Source organism: Prorops nasuta, unplaced genomic scaffold (genome assembly GCF_024137725.1).
Source record: "Prorops nasuta isolate Cenicafe-Biocafe unplaced genomic scaffold, Cenicafe_Pnas_1.2 PNAS00006, whole genome shotgun sequence".
NCBI lineage: Eukaryota > Metazoa > Arthropoda > Insecta > Hymenoptera > Bethylidae > Prorops > Prorops nasuta.
This window is the reverse complement of record NW_027116803.1, coordinates 8,724,316-8,743,515: the sequence shown is the minus strand read 5'-3', so window position 1 is coordinate 8,743,515 and position 19,200 is coordinate 8,724,316. Positions and strand designations below refer to the sequence as shown.

Sequence of the window (19,200 nt, the reverse complement as noted above, 5' to 3'; positions counted from 1 at the left end):
GTACGTTTGTTTTTGGAAAATATATTGTTACTAGTTTTAGGCACACCTTAAATAAATATGTTAATAAAATTTACTAATTATTAGGGAAAATATGAAAATGTGTTCTAACAATGAGAAAACGATAAATTTGCGATATTCGTAATGAGTGAGATTTTTATACTTGCTATTAAAAACATTGAAACTAATTCTTGTACTTTAAGAAAATATTACAGTAGCAAGAAAGGTTAAATGAATTAACGCTGACACATTATTATTTGCTACTGTTAAAGTGAAACTATTCAATTAGCACCTGGTATTTTTTCATTATTACGACAACACTGCGTAGTGGATTTCATTTGTCGAGTGTGATGTTAAATGTGTAAATTTACGTGACGCATTTAGTATATTATAAACCTTAAGAGCTCTGAAATTACCCTTTTGCGAAGAAAGTACATAAGGAAATATCGTCCTTAAATAGGTTCACTGGTTCACCCCTTTACTGGGGTACGTGTATATTGAAATGCATTGTATTGTTTGAAGAAACATATATGTGCTACAAAATGTATGAATATAAATTAGTTATTAACTTCAGTTTGTTATCATAACTTAAATAAATATTTCTACGCATAATAATAATTTGATGAAAAACTCCTACTTTCTATTCAATTTTGATATTTATCTTTATATAATTCTTGTATTCTTTAATTTTAATAGCTTTCACCAATTATAATTAGTATAGGAATTTTATAAGTATTAACTGTTTGTGATTCGCATTATTATTGCAAATTTGTATATAATTGTTGCCCATACATTACGTATGGCTGAAATTAAAATGATTCTTTTACTCTTATTTATGTTGCTCGAATTCAGTTATTTATTCAAGTAAAAATCAGCTTTAGCCCGATTCAGATTGCATTCGATTAGCTCTGTTCTACGGATTTTCTTTACCGGCCAGACCTGTATATTTCTAAATTATTACCTAAATTTGGAGGTTGTTATGTAGATAGATGAAAGATTTAAACACATAAAAGTAACAGTAGTATTATTCTTGATATTATTAATACTATTATTACTATTAATTATCTAGAAATTTGTTTACACCAAATATTAATTTTAATAAATATTTTGGTGTGAGATAGTGCGCCAATTATCGGCTTGAAGTCTGCTGAAAGAAAAAGAAGGAAGGATCTGTTTGAAAAGAAACAAGGAATGCCAATTAAAAGAAAAGTCACAATTTATTTAAGTAGAAAAAGATATGTACAAAATATTTATACAAAGTATTTAATTGCACTGAAGTGTCGCATGGAAAATGATATACTAGAATTTAAGGAAGCCTCGGGAATTCTTCGCCGTCAAATTCCCAGAATCCCTATCCACGAGTAGAAGGCCTGAAGAGAAGGCATGGGCGCCAACACAGTCGCTGAAGTTAAAATAGGGAATTTATTGCTGGGAAATGTTGCGGTAGGAAGTCCCGTCAAAAATCCCCAGACGATATCTCTAGAGAGGGGAGAGGTCATGAATGTACGAAATACACTCTGGGAAATACATTCTGGCCAATATGTCAACAAAGGTTTTACAGTACCTTATTTCGCAAGCGGAGAAGGCTACCCCCACCAAGCGGCCTACCTGTACTAGCATCGAACTTAGGGTAGGGGAGACTGGGGACAATTGAGGGCCTGAAAAGCATAACGTGACTCACGCTCAAGGTAGCCTAGCCTAGTGCGTAAGGGAAGGGATAACGTCTACTAACCGCAACGAATAAAATATTTTGAGTAAATTTCCAATATTTTCAAATCGTGATTTCACAATTAATAATAGTCGTATTGACTTCTTTTTCGTGGCAAAATATTCGTGAATTTTTAGTGCTTCTGACTATTCTAGACATATCATCAATTTGTCATAGTACTTATTAATAAACAATGAATAAATTTTACCCATCTTAGAGCTTAAAAACCAAATTATAAATTTCATGTTTTTACAATACATCCATTGCATCAAACTTACCTTACAAATCATTAAACATAATATATTCAATAGGTAAAAAATTTAATAAAATTAACCCTTAAACCGCATACTTCCTATTAATATCATAAAACGTACGTGTGGTCTAAAAGACCCTACATTTTTATAATGTCTAGAAAACTTGTATTTTCAAGTATTCTATTACGAAAATAATAATGTTTCGTATGAATTGATTTTTCACAATTGACGATACAAACACAAAACTTTAAATCCTAAAAGTTACAATTAAAGAATATATTTTCTTTGGGGTATTTTAGACCCCTAGTGCACTTTAAGGGTTAATAATATTCTTGACAAATTTATTCAATGTTTATCAATAATATTATGACAAATTAATGATACGTCTGGAATAATCAGAAACGCTGAACATTCATGAATAATTTGCCATAAAAAAGAAGTCAATCCGACTATTATTAACCGAGAAATCGCGATTTGAAAATATTGGAAATTTACTCAAAATATTATATTCGTTCCGGTGAGTAGACGTTATCCCCTCCCTTACGTACTAGGCTGGGCTACCTCGAGCGCGAGTCGCTTTCCAGGCCCTCAATTGTAACACGAGGCAATTGTAACATTCAAATTTGTGGCTACGTCCGTTAATGAAATTTAATATCGTTTAGTACCTTTCTTGAATACTATAAGACGCTGTAGTTGCAATAGTTTAGGATCGCAAATGCTAAGCCACTGTTTGTAGAAATGAAGAAATCAGTTTTCTACACTCTTTTATGATTATTTCACTTGCTTTTTAACTTCGAGTTGCTCATTAACTATTGTATAAATATTAAAATTCAATACATGACTGAAATCGTCATTTCTTTGACTTAAGGGGGTCCCTCCGTGTGACATGTTGAAAAAATCGATTTTATTTTTATTACTTAAATGTATTCCTAAATATGTGTAGAATTTGCTGGTAAAGTATTTTTCTAATATTCCAAGTCATTGGTAAGTCATAGCCGTTAGGTCAGTAACGAGTTTTCATAGTCTTATATGGTATTCAAACTTTTAAACGCGTTTTTCTCAAAATTACATTTTTCAAACTGGTCGCCATGATATCTTGAAAACGGGTTGACCGATTGCTTTGACATTTGAACAGTAGCTTCGTCAGATATATATTTTTCGTATGAACTAAAATCAATCACAAACTCCAAGCCATTTTTTTACATACAAAATTTATGAAAAAATTTCAAAAAATTTGATTTTTAATTTCAAACGCATGGCAATTTTTCAATTTTTAATATTTTTGACTGATTCTAGTTCATACGATAGCTAAAAGTATACAGATTAAAATGCTGTTCTATTTTTTCATTTTAGAGGAGCCAATAAGCCGCAATCATGGTGACCATCCTGGTCCGTTTTTTCTTCATGGACGCATTCGAAATGAAGTCACGCACATTGCAGCGAATATTTCACCTTAAAAAAAATTACATACTATTAAAATATCAACAAATATGCAGTAAAAAGCTGAAGAGTATATCTTTTCATAATTTTGAGAAAAAAATTCGCAAAAAAAGGTTAAAAAACCGACCGTCACACGGAGGGACCCCCTTAATTTTTCAATGTCGAATGATTTATAAATATGAAATTATCTTGGCTAAATTTTACTACGTAGTAATTTGAAACGTGTGGGGTTAAAAGTAGTATTACGTACTGGGGAATCGTGGCCGTCTATCGGTCGAGTTTCGGCTGACGTGACGCTAAAGTCTGGGTCAGTAGAACCGCTGATTTGGCTTTACGACTCACAGTACAATGAACTAAAATATTACACTCCAAGCGGTAAGAATGTAATGAATTAGTAAGATTCAGGGTAAATGATAGTACGTATAAACATACGTTGGAACAGCAGATTTGATACAGCTCGATGTATTTTAAGAATTACAAGAATATTTACAATAAACGCACTGTTTATGATGCAGCAGCATTCGTGACTTACTATTATTCGATACAACTATTAGAGAGACTAAACTCTCCTGTAGTTGCCTACTATTCGCACCATATTTATCAATTTAGTTATAATCAGTTCGTAGCAGTTGTTATCTTCCAGAACGGTACGTGTTAGACACGATTGGAAGATGCGCACTCGCGACAATTACTAGACGACTTGGTTCGGATTGACTATTACTATACTTAACTACCAGTACATGCCGACTGGGCAAGAGATGTATTAGAGTAAGGTGGAGTACTCTGCTCCCGTGGAACGAACACTAGAGTTACGACCCTGGAACGCGGATGATGTGGCAGCGGTTAAGCTTGCACAGAATAAGACTCAACGAGAGGGTCGCGGAACTCGCATATATGTAGGAGGCTTAATAGGTCATGTGTCGTCAGTTGCGCCATGATCTTTCGACACATGACAACTAAAAGTCTCCACATCTACGATCAACGCCCAAGGCTTGACGCATTTCCGGAAAAGAAGTCCGGGCGTCAGGCGTCAGCAATGTGCAATACTACCGGTATTGCACACGGACGCGTGCGGTATACTTTGTTTCGGCAAGGCGGCTGACCCCTACGTTACAGTGACAAGTAAACTGGTGTAGATTGTATCATGCAAATTGGCATTACATATTGCAATAAACATCGTTCTAATCAAGTAAATGTTCAAATGTTACAAGAAATAAAAATATTTTTCAGAAAAAGAATTTTATTTTTATAAAACAGTTAATGGTGAATATTTTGATTATTTACAAGTAAATTTCATTTTTTAATGCATTTTAACCTTTAGATAACATACTCTATTTATCGATGTATCTTTAACTATTTTTTTATCCATGCACTACGGGAATTACTCACATTTTACAATTGAGAATCGATATGCTACAGTTGACACCTGTGTGGGGCCGAATGTAACAAATTGCACGTGGTATTATATTAATTGTTTGTTTATGGATTAATTAAAACATTACTTCAATAAAATTATATTTGCATTCTAGACAAATGTAGTAATTTTCAACATTGTTTTTAGATTTCTAACATCAGTAAAATCTTAGGAAGAAAATGAGACTTAATTTTTTTTACCATTGTCCCCGGTCTCCCTTAAGAGGGGCATACCAATTAGAAAATTCAAAAAATCGATCTTTTTTTTTTTATTGAATAATACTTAAAGAACATGCCTGCAAAGTTTTTTTGGCAATATTCGAATTCGTTTTGAAGTTACAGCCATTTGAGTAAACAAAGCGGCTCGAGTCAGAACGCTCGCTCGCCCAAATTTTGTTATTTGTTTAGATGAAATCAGCTAATGACGGTTTTGGATTTAAGTCTAACTTTGGAAAGCTATTAGAAGCATTGTGTTTATATATGGTAACATGATGATGCAGGTATAGCTGATTAACAGGTGAGTCATTTCAATCTATTAATTCTTACAGTTTTTGTAAGTTATTCAACATATCCAACTATAAATGGGTTTTTCCACAACTTGCGTTTTTTCAATTGGTGTACACGATTGGCAGAAAATTATTAAACGTATCTTCCTGAAAACTGACATACAGCTTCCTTATACTATTATGTATTAAATGAATATAATTGATTTGTTAAGTTTTAATAAATGACTGCATTTTTATGAGTAAAACAAAGGAAAAAATAGGGTCATTTTTTAGCTTTTCATAATTTTTGTGTCAGAAACGATTTTTTCATTTTCTTTAATTCATATAATAAACAATAGTTAAAACCTTAAAATATTTCTTCCTTTGTTGTTACAGATCAAAAGTGTGGTCGTAATCGTGTACACTAACATTCAAAAGAGTCCGAATAATGGCTGCATAAATCCGCCATTTAATGAAAAAAAATGAAAATTGTTTCTTAAATGTTAAATATGCTACTTATAAATGAATAACTTTTGTTAAATATTCTTTGGTTCTTTTATGATTATAAAAATTTATGAAAACATAGCAGTCTAATTGGTATGCCCCCCTTAATAAATCGTAGGTCATAAATAAAGGCAAATCAATTATACCTATTACTTCAAATGCCAATACAAATCTTAAACTTTTATATTGTTGATTAAATGTTTTATAATTATTATTAAGGTATTGATTCCATTTTTATGATGAAAATGAGCCTAAACATGGCACAAATCGGATAATTATTTCTATATTAATTATGTTTAACAGTTTTCATTCCATTTAGTTCTAATGATAAATCAGATTTGTTACTATACTATGCTACACAAATAATATTTATTTTGAACAATACTGAAGTCTTTCTTGCATAGTTAATATAGGGTTTGGAAATATGTACATTAATTTTGTAAATACATTATTAAATAAAACTTTTATTTATCATACGAATTAGTTTGTGTATCACAATACATTTCTTCGAGTGGCACTACATAAAATATTTATTATTTTATAAATTAATTACTCACAATATATAAATAATAGTGATACAATGATAAATAAATAGGAATAAATATACATAGACAAATAATTTCGAAATAATAAATATGTTCATCGTCGTCAAAATAATCCCCCAAAAAACACTTTCGTGTAAAAAAAGACGGCAAGTAATTAAAAGTGTGAGATTCCACTGAACAAAATAACCTATAAGACGAAAAAATTCTTAAACTCAAATGTTACATTAAAAAATTTCTAGATAAATATATTTTTACACATCAAATACCAATACTTTTACAATAAAAAATAATACATTAAAAACGAAATATTGCAGAAAAAGAATTATAGACAAAATAATCTGAAAAAAAGACTATTTACAGTTAAATATTTCAGAAAAGGAAGTAGTTCTTCTGGTTGCTTAATAAATATATCTGGCAACATAAATCATGAAGATCAAATAAATTAGTCAAGTAAGTCAATCAGTCGGCAATATAAAGTATTGAGATCACATAAATTAGGCAAGTAAGTCAATCAACCGGCAACATAAAGCATTGAAATCGCATAAATTCAAGCAAGTAAATAAATAAATAATTAATTATTATATAATTTTTGTATACGTACACAGTGGGAAATTGAATGGTATGTGGTTTCAACTATAGTGTAGTATATCATTTTCCATGTTAAATTACAGAGTGAAACTAGCTGAACCACCCACGATTCAATTTCCCACTGTGTACTACTTGCCCGAATGGGCCAAATGTATACTGTAGATGATAGTTCAAAGTGCAAATGATGAAGACTCAAATATACTTTACACTTTTCGGCCCGTCCGGGCAAGTAGTACACAGTTGGAAATTGAATCGTGGGTGGTTCAGCTAGTTTCACTCTGTAATTTAACATGGAAAATGATATACTACACTATAGTTGAAACCACACACCATTTAATTTCCCACTGTGTACGTATACAAAAATTATATAATAATTAATTATTTATTCATTTACTTGCCTGAATTTATGCGATTTCAATGCTTTATGTTGCCGGTTGATTGACTTACTTGCCTAATTTATGTGATCTCAATACTTTATATTGCCGACTGATTGACTTAATTGCCTAATTTATTTGATCTTCATGATTTATGTTGTCAGATATATTTATTAAGCAACCAGAAGAACTACTTCCTTTTCTGAAATATTTAACTGTAAATAGTCTTTTTTTCAGATTATTTTGTCTATAATTCTTTTTCTGTAATATTTCGTTTTTAATGTATTACTTTTTATTGTAAAAGTATTGGTATTTGATGTGTGAAAATATATTTATCTAGAAATTTTTTAATGTAACATTTGAGTTTAAGAATTTTTTGGTCTTATAGGTTATTTTGTTCAGTGGAATCTCACACTTTTAATTACTTGCCGTCTTTTTTTTACACGAAAGTGTTTTTTGGGGGATCTCAGAACTTTTTGTTGTATTTTAAAGTTATGTGAATAATATATTTATAAATTTATTTGTGGAAATAAAATGAAAAATAGTAAACTTTTGGAGAAAGATTATGTTTGAATAATAAACTTTTATTGAAAGGCGGAATATTTATTAAAGCATATAAATAATAACATGTTTAAACAGTTTCCTATTATAATTTTAACAAACAGTATTTATTTTAATTTAACAATAATAGAAAAGAAAAAGTACAAAATTTATGGAAATACTTTCAAAAATTAAAACTAAGAAAGAAAGAAAAAATTCTTTTCCGGTCGATATTCATAGTCGTTACCTATATTTAAGACTGACTTAAAAATTATAAGTTATTTTTTTCTATTACTATATTAAAAAAGAAAAAAGACAATCGAAACTTAATTCAGACTTAAATATCAGTAATGACTATGAATACCGGCCACCAAATCGTTATGAATAATTTTTGTTACGAAAGGTGTAATATTTTGCTGAACAAAAAATATTTCTTACGAGTTTGTAAATAGAATGGCGCAGTACCCATTAAGCAAACTTTTGGAAAATGATAACAACTCATTGCGTGGAATTGATATCATTTTCAAATAGTTTACCTTTTGGGAACATAAATATTTTACTGTTTAGAAGTTCAATTAGAAACCAAAAGGGCCACCAATATCCTCACTGGATCCTTGAACTGTCCATTTCCGTACTTTTGGTGAAATTGTCGCAATATTTAACTGGAATTAAATGAGTTTAATAAATCCATACAAAATTTACTACATTTGCGTACTTTTTGTTCTTAACTAAGTAAAATATTTACCAACCTAAAAATGTGAGTCTTTTAATAGCCAGCATAAAGGATATTCCAAATTCTTGAGCAAATCAGAACATTCCAACTTGCTATTATCAGCATAACGTTTTAGGAATTGATTAGCAAAACGAGTAATGAATCCAGTATCTTACACTTTCTATGTCCACATAAGAGCACTTCCAATTCGTCCTCGTTTAATGCACTTTAAACCTTTGATCCTGCAAATATTGCTAATTAATATAAATTTTTTAAATATCTAATTTTTATCAGTATCAAAAAGTAAATTAAATTACTTACCAACATGGTTCGTGTTGCTATCCTTGACAATATCTATTATTTTAGATATTCCAGATTCACATCTTATTGGCAGTGATTGCAAAAGAATCTCTAACCTTGCTTTGCCTTACTTTTCACAATGCATCCGATAAGTACACTATTGCTCAATAATCTTGCGTCAGGCGAAGGGCAGTGGGAATAAGAGAGGCAAGGGGTTATCTAGGGAATTCTAGTGGACACCGTCAAATTTGAGATCGGCTATCCCTTTGACGTCAAAAAAGCTGTCAAAACCTAAATTAACCTGTATTTTGAAGAAATACAGAAGAATAAATATTTTTAAACAACAAATAAGAGAAAGAAAGAAAGGATTTTAATAAATATATGAACAAAAAATATCAGATGAGTATTATTTAATAGGAAATGTTGAAGTAATTGTAAATTATTAAGAAAATATACTTTGTGGTTTTTTTATTTCTTTTACAGGTTAAATGCTGTTTCTGATGAGCTTAAATTACAGAAAAGAAATATATATTGACCAATAAATAAAAAAGGACTAATTTATAAAGCATTTCTGTGTGGACCAGTCATTTCAATAATTGTGATGTAATATTTAAATAGTGAATTGTGTAAGCGTTTGGTGTATATACACAAAGAAATTTTATTATAAATTAATAATTATATATAATAATGTTTTGATTCCTATTACACAATAAATTAAAGCTATATAGTTCAATTAAAATATTCTTTTTCTTTACACCTTATCCAAATTCTGTACATACATATAGTAATTACTTATTCTCGTATAATCAATCTTTTAAACTAATTAAATTGCAACTATTTGAAATGTGCAAGTCATAACTATTTGCTTCAATGATATTTATTATTCAATGTAAGACAAATTGCATAGAGCCTCTGCAAATTTCTTATTGATCCGTCACATCCTTCCACATAATACCTTTTATGATATTTATATGCCTCCTTTGCACTATTTTCTTTTAGTCTATAACATATAACAATAATTTTATTATTATTTTTAAATACACGCAGATAAGATGATTATGCTGATTTGTAATTAATTTTATAAATATTGGAATGATTGTTAAATCATTGTCTTATTAAATTTGGAAAATGGGCATTTGAATGATACTATTTAAATTGGGCCTCTCTTCTGTGAGATATGTTCTCATAATACTTGGATAGATAAAGTTTGTAACGAAGTTCCCCGTTACGTATACGAGATACCGAATAAAGAACATAAAAGCTACCGAACAGTGGATATTATTAATCCCTACGTTACCGACTCGTGAGATAGGCTCACGAGTGGATTATAGCTAACGTCAAGGATAGACCCCGTTGACAGGCAGAGGCCCGGATGAAAAGACCGGCGCTCCAGTAAACGATGTCCAGGTTGTCCTGAGAAGTAAGGCAGGGCCATGCCAAACAACCCAGGCAACCTGAGATAAGGAGAAGCGGCCTCGGGGAGTCCTAAAACAATGACAGTGTCTATAAGTCCCCACGAGGAGGGGAAATAGAACATCGAGTCTGGCTTGAACGCTGGTTACGCGCGTCAAGCAGGCTGCGCGAATGTCGTGCGCAGGCTGCCATAGCAGGCAGTCGGAACGCGACCATGGGACTGTGCTGATGTGTCCGTGCGTGCTGGTGAGCGCGTGACGCGGCACTCAGACAGCCATGGGTCGGTTCGCGTACGTGAGGCGTGTGCTATAGGCCAGCCTGCACGTACGTCACGGCTGGATACCGGCCAATGCATAGTGGGTTGTGCAGGGGCGTAGTTAGCCCGTTGGAATGTATCCCGGTGCCCTCCGTAATCCCATAGGCTTGCGCTATGGCTGGACGGGCCGTGAACATTGCCTCCGTGGTGGTCCGCTCCTGGCAAAACTCTAAGCTTTGGCAATTGATACCGCATGTTCCCGCACTCCTCACAACGACCTGAGCGTGGGTGGTGAGGGGTAAATTTATGCCCCTCAGCAGATAGGTCTGCGAGGCTCGGACTTCCGTAAAAAATCCTCCCCTCTCTCCACGACCTAGCATACTGAGCGACCCTGGCTACCGCTACCGTTCATATGCATGGCCGCAGGGCCGTATTAGATGCATAAAGAATGGAGTCGGAAGACTCAATTGATAACGTAGGGTTGTTGGCCACACGACTGACCAACTGGCGCCCTGATACCGATGGAAAAGGACGGGCGAAGGTAATGAGAAAACCCCTAGTGTGAGTGGCCCCTCACACTGACGGGAATAACGTTACAAAGTACTCACCTCGCACCCTATTTATTTTAATTCTACTCAGGCTACGTAGCCTATTGTAGATGGGAGATAACAATAAGGGTCTATTTCAACCTCATTATGCTATGCATTTACTAATTGGTGACCAACTACAGGTGTCTATTGTGCTTATTGGTATGGCACCTACATTACACCCTCTCTAATTCAATTCCCTATTCCTTCTATCTGCAATAGCATTCACTACTTTTTAACTTCTATCTCGAATCCTCAGAGGCACGATTCCTCCTGGATTCCTCTTTCAAGGCATGCGATTAGAACGTACTTGGTGAGGTTAGAATACATAAATTCTCTTACTTTTACGCCGATGTGGAAGAAAAGAAAAAACTTTTCTTATGGTTAATTATTCGAGCTATAATTTTTCTCCCACCGTCCTTTAAGTTTCCTCTTGTTTTTCTTATGTCCTTATTGTTTTAATACTCCCACCTGTCCACCTTCGAGAAACCGTCCGTCGATATCACGCTTCAAAAATCGTGTGTCTAGTTCTGGGTTCGCATGGCTTAGGACCTAAAGAGAGAAGGGCGCATGCGCGCCCAGATCTGTCGCAACCTCTTTCGGGCATTGATCCGTTTATCGATCCAGGCCCGTCTTTAGTCCAACAAAGCCACCGTGCTAATCAATGGCGCAAAATTCCAATTTAAGTAACCAACAAACTATCGTTTGTCCGGTTACAAATGAAAATTGAATTAAATTTTTAATTAAATGAGTTGCTTTCAAAATATATTCATCAGAACTAAAAATTAGATATAGTATGGTCAAACTTCGCCTAAAAGTGGGTAGTGTCTTGACTTTTTAAATTACTTGCCATCGAGACACTATCGTGTCTCTTGATAAATGACAAAATAAATAAACGAAGTTTATCCTAATCGTTATGTATGATCCACTCGTCAGCCTATCTGACGAATCGGTAACATAGGGATTTATAAAAACCGCTACTCGGTATTATTTATACGTAGTGAGGAATTTCATTACAATGCAAAACTGATAATGCTCTCTTAGCAAATAAAGTGTTTTTAGTTCGGTAGTCGTAAATTACCAACCAATATTAGATGTAATACAAAATAATATTTACGGCCGAATAATTTAAACTAATTAAAAAATTGCAAATACGGGAGGTATCAAAAGCAATGGGTTTTTATTATTTCGACTATAAACAATGTTGCATTTAATTTGTTAATTTTATTATTATAAGATTGATATTAGCAGACTATCTTTGTAGCGTTATAATTTTTTTAATCTAATGGTATTAATTATTCTTTAAAAATTTAACTACCTTACCTATTTCGAAAGTGGCATCTTGGGTTGGTACGTCAAACATAATTAAAGGAATGATCTTTAAAATGTAATGCATAATACAGAATTTATTTCAATGATGTAGTATTTAACTAGTAAATATAGGCAAAACACAACATAATACAATTGTTGAAACGATTGTTTCAATCACAAATTTCTAAGGATAGGTAAGCTATATAAAAAATAATTTCACTAAAGCGATTTCACATGTAATTTAATTGGACCAAAAATTAACACTACGTTCGAAATTATTAGCAGGGTTTTGGTTGGAGTTTATAGGTTCCTGAATAATACCCAAATGTAGTGATGCAGTAGAATGCTCGCCAGAAATTGAATCGTTTGTGACCATTGTTACCGCTGATGGCATATCGAATACATCTTCACAAGCTTCTTCATTTAAAGTTTGTAAGGCCCCGCAAATCATTTGCTCTTCTAACGTGACCTGCAATATTCAGAAACATACAAAAAAAGTAAATTATAAAAATTCTATAGGAATCTCATTAAAATCAATACCATTATTACTGAGGTACAGATAATAGAAATTAAACGATTTTTCAAGTTTTTAAAAAGTTACTTTTGTAATATCTCGATTTGCTGAAATCTCAGACAAGGGGAATACACGAATTAAATTTTCAGATTTTAATAAAACATTGAGCATTGTTCAAGCATGACCTAAAGTAGTAAAGCCCTGCAATAGTAATTGCTCGAACGATTATAGTTTCTGAGTTAACTATTATAAAATTGCACCTCAGCAGCATGAGACTATCGAGCACCCGAATTTTATTCAAAACCCAATATCTTTTTCGAATATACTTTGTCATATATTGCTATATTAACTTTATCTATCAAAATAATTTAATAGTTTCGTTTATCAGTAATTAAAACATTTTAACATAATTATATTTTACAACATTACACTAATTAGTGCCTCGTTTACAAATTTATATAGATCTTTCACAAAGAAATAAAATAGAAATAATTAATTTCGTACTAATCCTGCGCGCACAACTATAGAAGGTTTAAACCTCCGAATTCCGAGGGAAAGTTTGAGTTCTTTTGAAATTTTGGAATCAAGCTTATCGTATCCGTTAGATCAAATATTATGGGTGTGTCAGCAATGATGATTTTAATTTTAACCACATATCCTTTAGCATAAATTAAGTCGAAAAGTCCTATACTATAAGGTCCGAAAAAGCGTCATTTCTAAGATAAATCGATTTTAAACCGATAAATCAGGGCTTTAATTCAACGGAAAAATTACTTTAAATTCACTTTCGTTGACAGTTCCCCTTCAAAAAACCAAAGAAGATTGTACTTCTCCGTCGATCCGTATTGTCGTATACGCATATGCACACACCCACGCAACTACGCCGATTATTCATATTACCTCCTAATGTCATACATTCCTGATCCTGGTGCTGATGAAATTCATTTTCTGCCTATTTTTAAAAGAATACTCGAAAGCACCCATTTAGTTGAAAAGTCTGGGCAATGATACGGCGTTATTTGTAGATTAAGGGGGGGGGGGAGCCTCGAGTAACACCACGAAAAATTAGGAGATTTTGGGATTTTTTTCAGGGGTATGGGAATATATAATCGAATCGTTATTTTTGCTGTTAATTGTATGTATTCTCAAAAGTATTATCATATTTTTTTTACTTTAGTTGAATTGTAAAAAAAGTTATTTAACTTTAATGTTAAATCGTCCGCAAGAACATCCTTAAACGGTGTGACGTGTAGCTTCCCTAAAAAACCAAAAATTCATGTTTTTCATTTTTACTACAATCCTAATAAAATTCCTTTCTGGATGAACTTCGTTTCATTGAAAAAAAAAATGATAATTTAAACATAAGTATCAACTATGAAAAATAAAGTCTAATTTTGACAATTTTGTTGTTCATCTTTAAAACAGATTACTGAATACTAATTCGTAAAATATTAAAAATTTGAGGTACATCTATAAGGGAATTTTATTACCTTTAAAACAAAACAAAAAATTTTAAGTCGATTGAGAACTTTTCGAGTTATGCGTCATGCCATATCGGAAAAAGTGGGTTTGAGAGAAAAACGCATTTAAAGTTTCCGGTAGGAAAGAGACTCTAACTGACGGATGATAACAGGATCGATAACTGTTGACTATAACAAATATTTTTACCAAACTTATATGAAATATAGTCTCAGACAATGTATGAAAACAAGGTTTGACCGTTTACAGAAATAATGAAAGCTATTGTTTCTAGCGAAGCAAAACGCTCTGCAAGCAATTTTAATGTATGACGCACAACTACAAAAATCTATATAACTATGTACTCAGTACGAAATTTAATATAATAGTTTTAAAGTAATATTTTTAGGCTATATGTACAGTTTTGGCCATAAATCTTGCGTCGTGGCGAGGAGAAGTAGGAATCAGAGGGGCGAAGGGACTTCTAGGGAGTTTGTCCGTAGCTGTCAAATGGCGCAATTAACCTTCAATTTTGTATCATCAACAAAACTAATATTTTCGGAAAACGTTTGTGGAAAAGAAGGAAGGATTTTAATAAATATTAGGGAGAAGAAAATATATATCAGATGAGTATCAAGAGACACGGTAGTGTCTCGACGGCAAGTACACACACACACATATATATATATATATAGTCGTACGCTACCGTGTAACTTATACAGTAAGATTAGCCGTCCCAATTTTTAAATCGACATATCTCTGTGAATTATGCGTTGTCATGATTTAACCATAGCATATTTGAAGAAGGTTTTCAAAGAACTTTCGAATGAGACCTCAAACATTAAAAACGGTTCACGTAATCCAGAGATCTCGTACTCTGTTGTCTATATATATACCGAAATATTACGATTCTTCTTCTCCTTTAATCCTCGGCGGATGTCTTTGCCTTGAAGTTAGTCGCTTTGACGTCATTTTTCTACTGCTGCGCTGCCACCAATTTTTGATTTCGACAGTTTTGCTCTCTTTTGTGATAATGAGGTTGTATTATATTGTCTCGCTTGAATTTGATCTGACGTATTGTCAACTGTGTGTGTATCTAATTAACCTGACGCAGTGAGGTTAGTTTGTGATTAAAAGTGTCAATTTAGCAAATCCACGAAAATCTCCAGTTAATTATAATAAGAGGAACCAATAGTTAGATAAGTGTAACATTCTATTTTACAATATAGAATGCAATAAGCTTTATGGTAATTTGTGAAGTTTCTTTTCAGATTAAATGAAAATAAAACACCTCCTTTTTTCATTGCAGAGGATACAACTGACTGGATAACCTGAGATTTATATTCATAAATTTGCTAATGAAAAGTTTACGTTAAACATTAATGTGCATCAATCAGTATCAGGAGTATATTAATAGGTAGAAATTGTTAAGGTATTTGAAAATCATATATGCTATACTTTGAGGCATTGATATCAATAATAAAATGCATGTTTTAATTTTTCTTTTTTTTTCATAGATATGGATACCAAATGTCCAAAAGATTGTATCCTACATTTGAACAATTTTCCTGGAGACAATAAAATTTTCTTATTACTAGATATACGATTAGAGAAAAGTAGATGAATATGTGCTTAACATTTTATTTAATATTCAATGATAATATAAAAGAATATTTAAACCAAATATTTATCTACGCCTCTCTAATTAAAATAAAAAGAAATTATTATCGTCTCCAAAATATTGTATAAATTTGGTATATGTTCTTTCAGAAAATTAGTATGAATATGTTATTAATAAATAATAATCTAACATTTCTGATTTTATTAAATAAATATTAGATTCGGTATTTTCATGAAAAGGAGTCTTTGGCAAAGAACTGTAATCTATTAATAAGCATAGTTAACTCTAGGTTTAATTTGCAAAAGATGATAAATATAATAGTGTCAGCAATATCGCATAAGCCAAGAAAATTAAATAGTACAGCCAGTAAAATATTTAAGATTAAAAATATAGACTGTAGAAATAGCTGTTCATCTATTACTAAAATTAAATTAATTGGTTGTGAAATTAATAGGATATTTGCCAATATCACATACTGTGTACCGTCTTAAACACATTTAACTATCAAGTTGGTTAAAAAGAAATAAAAATGGTTTTTGCATTATGAATGGTGTATAAGTTAAACAATAAAAGCATCTTTGAGTTGACTTTAAAAAATTTTAACGTATAATAAGTTAAACAGATTTCAGAAAATGTATTAAATAAAATATTTAATACCTAACAAAAATCTACAAGAGATTAGGCTATAAATTTCTATGGACATAATACGTACTGTATTTCTTTCATTTCTTATCCGGTTTGTGCAATTATTAAATTCTGTATTGAAGTGTACCAAATTTAAAACTACAATAAAATGCTCTAATTTCTGTATGAAATCTGGTAGAATGCAAATTTTATACGTAAGACCAGACCCTGCAAACATGTCAAAAAGTAACTAAATTTTGATCAATGTTATGAACATTTAAAGCCTTAAGGTCCATTTTCCCTTCAAAATACATACAAATAATTACTAAATTCACATAATGATTATGTGAATTTAGGGCCTTGTATTTTAATTTCTTTTCAAAATGCATTAAATTTGTATTAATTAGCATTTTATAAGAAAAACTTGCAGATTATTTTGGGCAAAAAATCTTGGAAATATAATTCAAATATAGTCAGTGAATATTATGAGGGAAGTCTCCAAAAGTGTAATTATGATACAAATTCATCATTGCATTATTTTGTATTTTATTTAATCAATTATTAAATTAATGTCTTGAATTGAAATTTTACATTTTGCAACAATGTGGACATTGGAAAATGTTTCTTTAGCTTGTATTAATTAAAACAATTATTTCATTTTAATTTCTACATTCTTACAAAACGTTAAAAGATCCCACAAAAAACAAGATTCGCTTATAAAAGAAGGCGGCAAGTACATTAATTGTCTAGCATAAATAATATAATAAAATAAAATATTCGAATTAAAAAAATGAATGAAATCCAAATGTTAGGCAAGTATATATTTTTACTGTAGCAAAAGTTAAAATTTCTAAAAAATAATAGTAACACAACAAAGTTACTTGCCGGGTCCGTTGTATGCAATGGCATTAAATAGCCACATTTTGAAATTAGGAGAAGCAACGCTTGTGTTGTAGGATAGCAACTTAGGTATGAACTTTATGGGCCCGGCAAGTAACTTTGTTGTGTTACTATTATTTTGTAGAAATTTTAACTTTTGCTACAGTAAAAATATATACTTGCCTAACATTTGAATTTCACTCATTTTTTTTAATTCGAATATTTTATTTTATTATATTATTTATGTTAAACGATTAATGTACTTGCCGCTTTTTTTTTACAAGCGAAGCTTGTTTTTTGTGGGATAAATTAATAGCAAAAAATGAAAATTATTGTGAATTTTTAAAGAAATATACTTTGTGGTTATTTTGTTTTCGTTACAGATGAAATCCTGTTATGATGACTTTCAATTAAGGGGAAAAGTAATTATAGACCAATAAATGAAAAAGTATTAATACATGAAGCATTTCTGTGTGGCCCAGTAATTTCAATAATTGTGACTTAAAGTTATAATAGTGAATGTGTAAGCGATTAGTGTATATACAACGAACTCTTATTGTAAATTTAATAATCTTGTATGACAATGTTTTAATTGCTATTATTTTAAATTAAGCTAGTTCAATTAACATATTATTTTTATTTCTTCCCTTTCTCCAAATTCTATACACACAGTAATTACCTATTCTCGTAGTAATCATATATTCTTTAAATCACTAACAAAATTAAAACTGTTTTATATTTGTAAAACATAGCTGTTTATTGCAATGATTTTTATTATTCAATGTGAGACAAATTGCATTAGGCTTAGGCAAATGTTTTTCTGATCCGCCACATCCTTGCACATCTTGTGTGACATTTATTTGCCTTCATTGCATTATCTTCTTCTAGTCTTTAACATATAACAATAATTCTCTAATTATTTTTACATATACGCAGATCTGATAATTTTGCTGACCTGCAATTATTTTTGTAATAGTTGAAATGATTGTTAAACCATTATCTTGTTTAATTTGAAAAATGGACATTTGAATGATGGTATTTAATCTTAACATATGTTTAGCATTGTTTCTGCAAAATATTTTTCATAATATTTGGGAAAATAAAGTTCTTTAAAAGGTATGTGTATATTGCTGAGTTCATCTTGTTTTCAGCTTCAAATGGTTTTCTAATTACACGCTTGTATATCCACTTTGTATACAAAATACTTATTTCGTTACTCCTATTATGACATTGTTAGGATTGATAGAAAGATATATCAATTCTTTAAAAATAATATATTATATGTCTAGTAACTGGATAAATTATGCTTTTAGAACAAATATAATTTACAAACAAATAGGACTAATAAAATATGTATTATATATTGATGAAGGATATCCAAAATGTGAATTATTTGAAGCTAAAGTAAGATGAATTCAGCAGTATACTTAAATGTACTGGAGAACAACATCCTCTCAAATGCAAAGAGATGATATGCTATGGAAGAGGTGCCAAATATTATAACTAAAATAATTCAAGTGTCCATTCTTCAACTTTAATAGAACAATGGCTTAACAATCATTTTAACATTTCTAAAATTAATTAGACAATAGAATAGCCATATCTGGGTGTATTTAAAAATAGCAAAAAATATTGATATATTTTAAAAACTAAAAGAAAGAACTAACAAGGCAAATA

At 31.1% G+C, this 19,200-nt stretch overlaps 1 protein-coding gene across 3 annotated transcripts in view; it reads right to left on the bottom strand.

The window, feature by feature from the left end:
- Nucleotides 1-12,504: 12,504 nt before the first annotated feature.
- Arms (Ankyrin repeat-rich membrane spanning) overlaps nucleotides 12,505-19,200 on the bottom strand; it is a 295,457-nt gene continuing 288,761 nt past the window's right edge. For all 3 annotated transcript variants that reach the window (XM_066729126.1, XM_066729125.1, XM_066729124.1), the window contains one exon: nucleotides 12,505-12,896. In XM_066729126.1, the coding sequence (XP_066585223.1) occupies nucleotides 12,669-12,896 (228 nt within the window). In that variant the 3' untranslated portion in view covers nucleotides 12,505-12,668. The remainder of the gene's footprint in view (nucleotides 12,897-19,200) is intronic.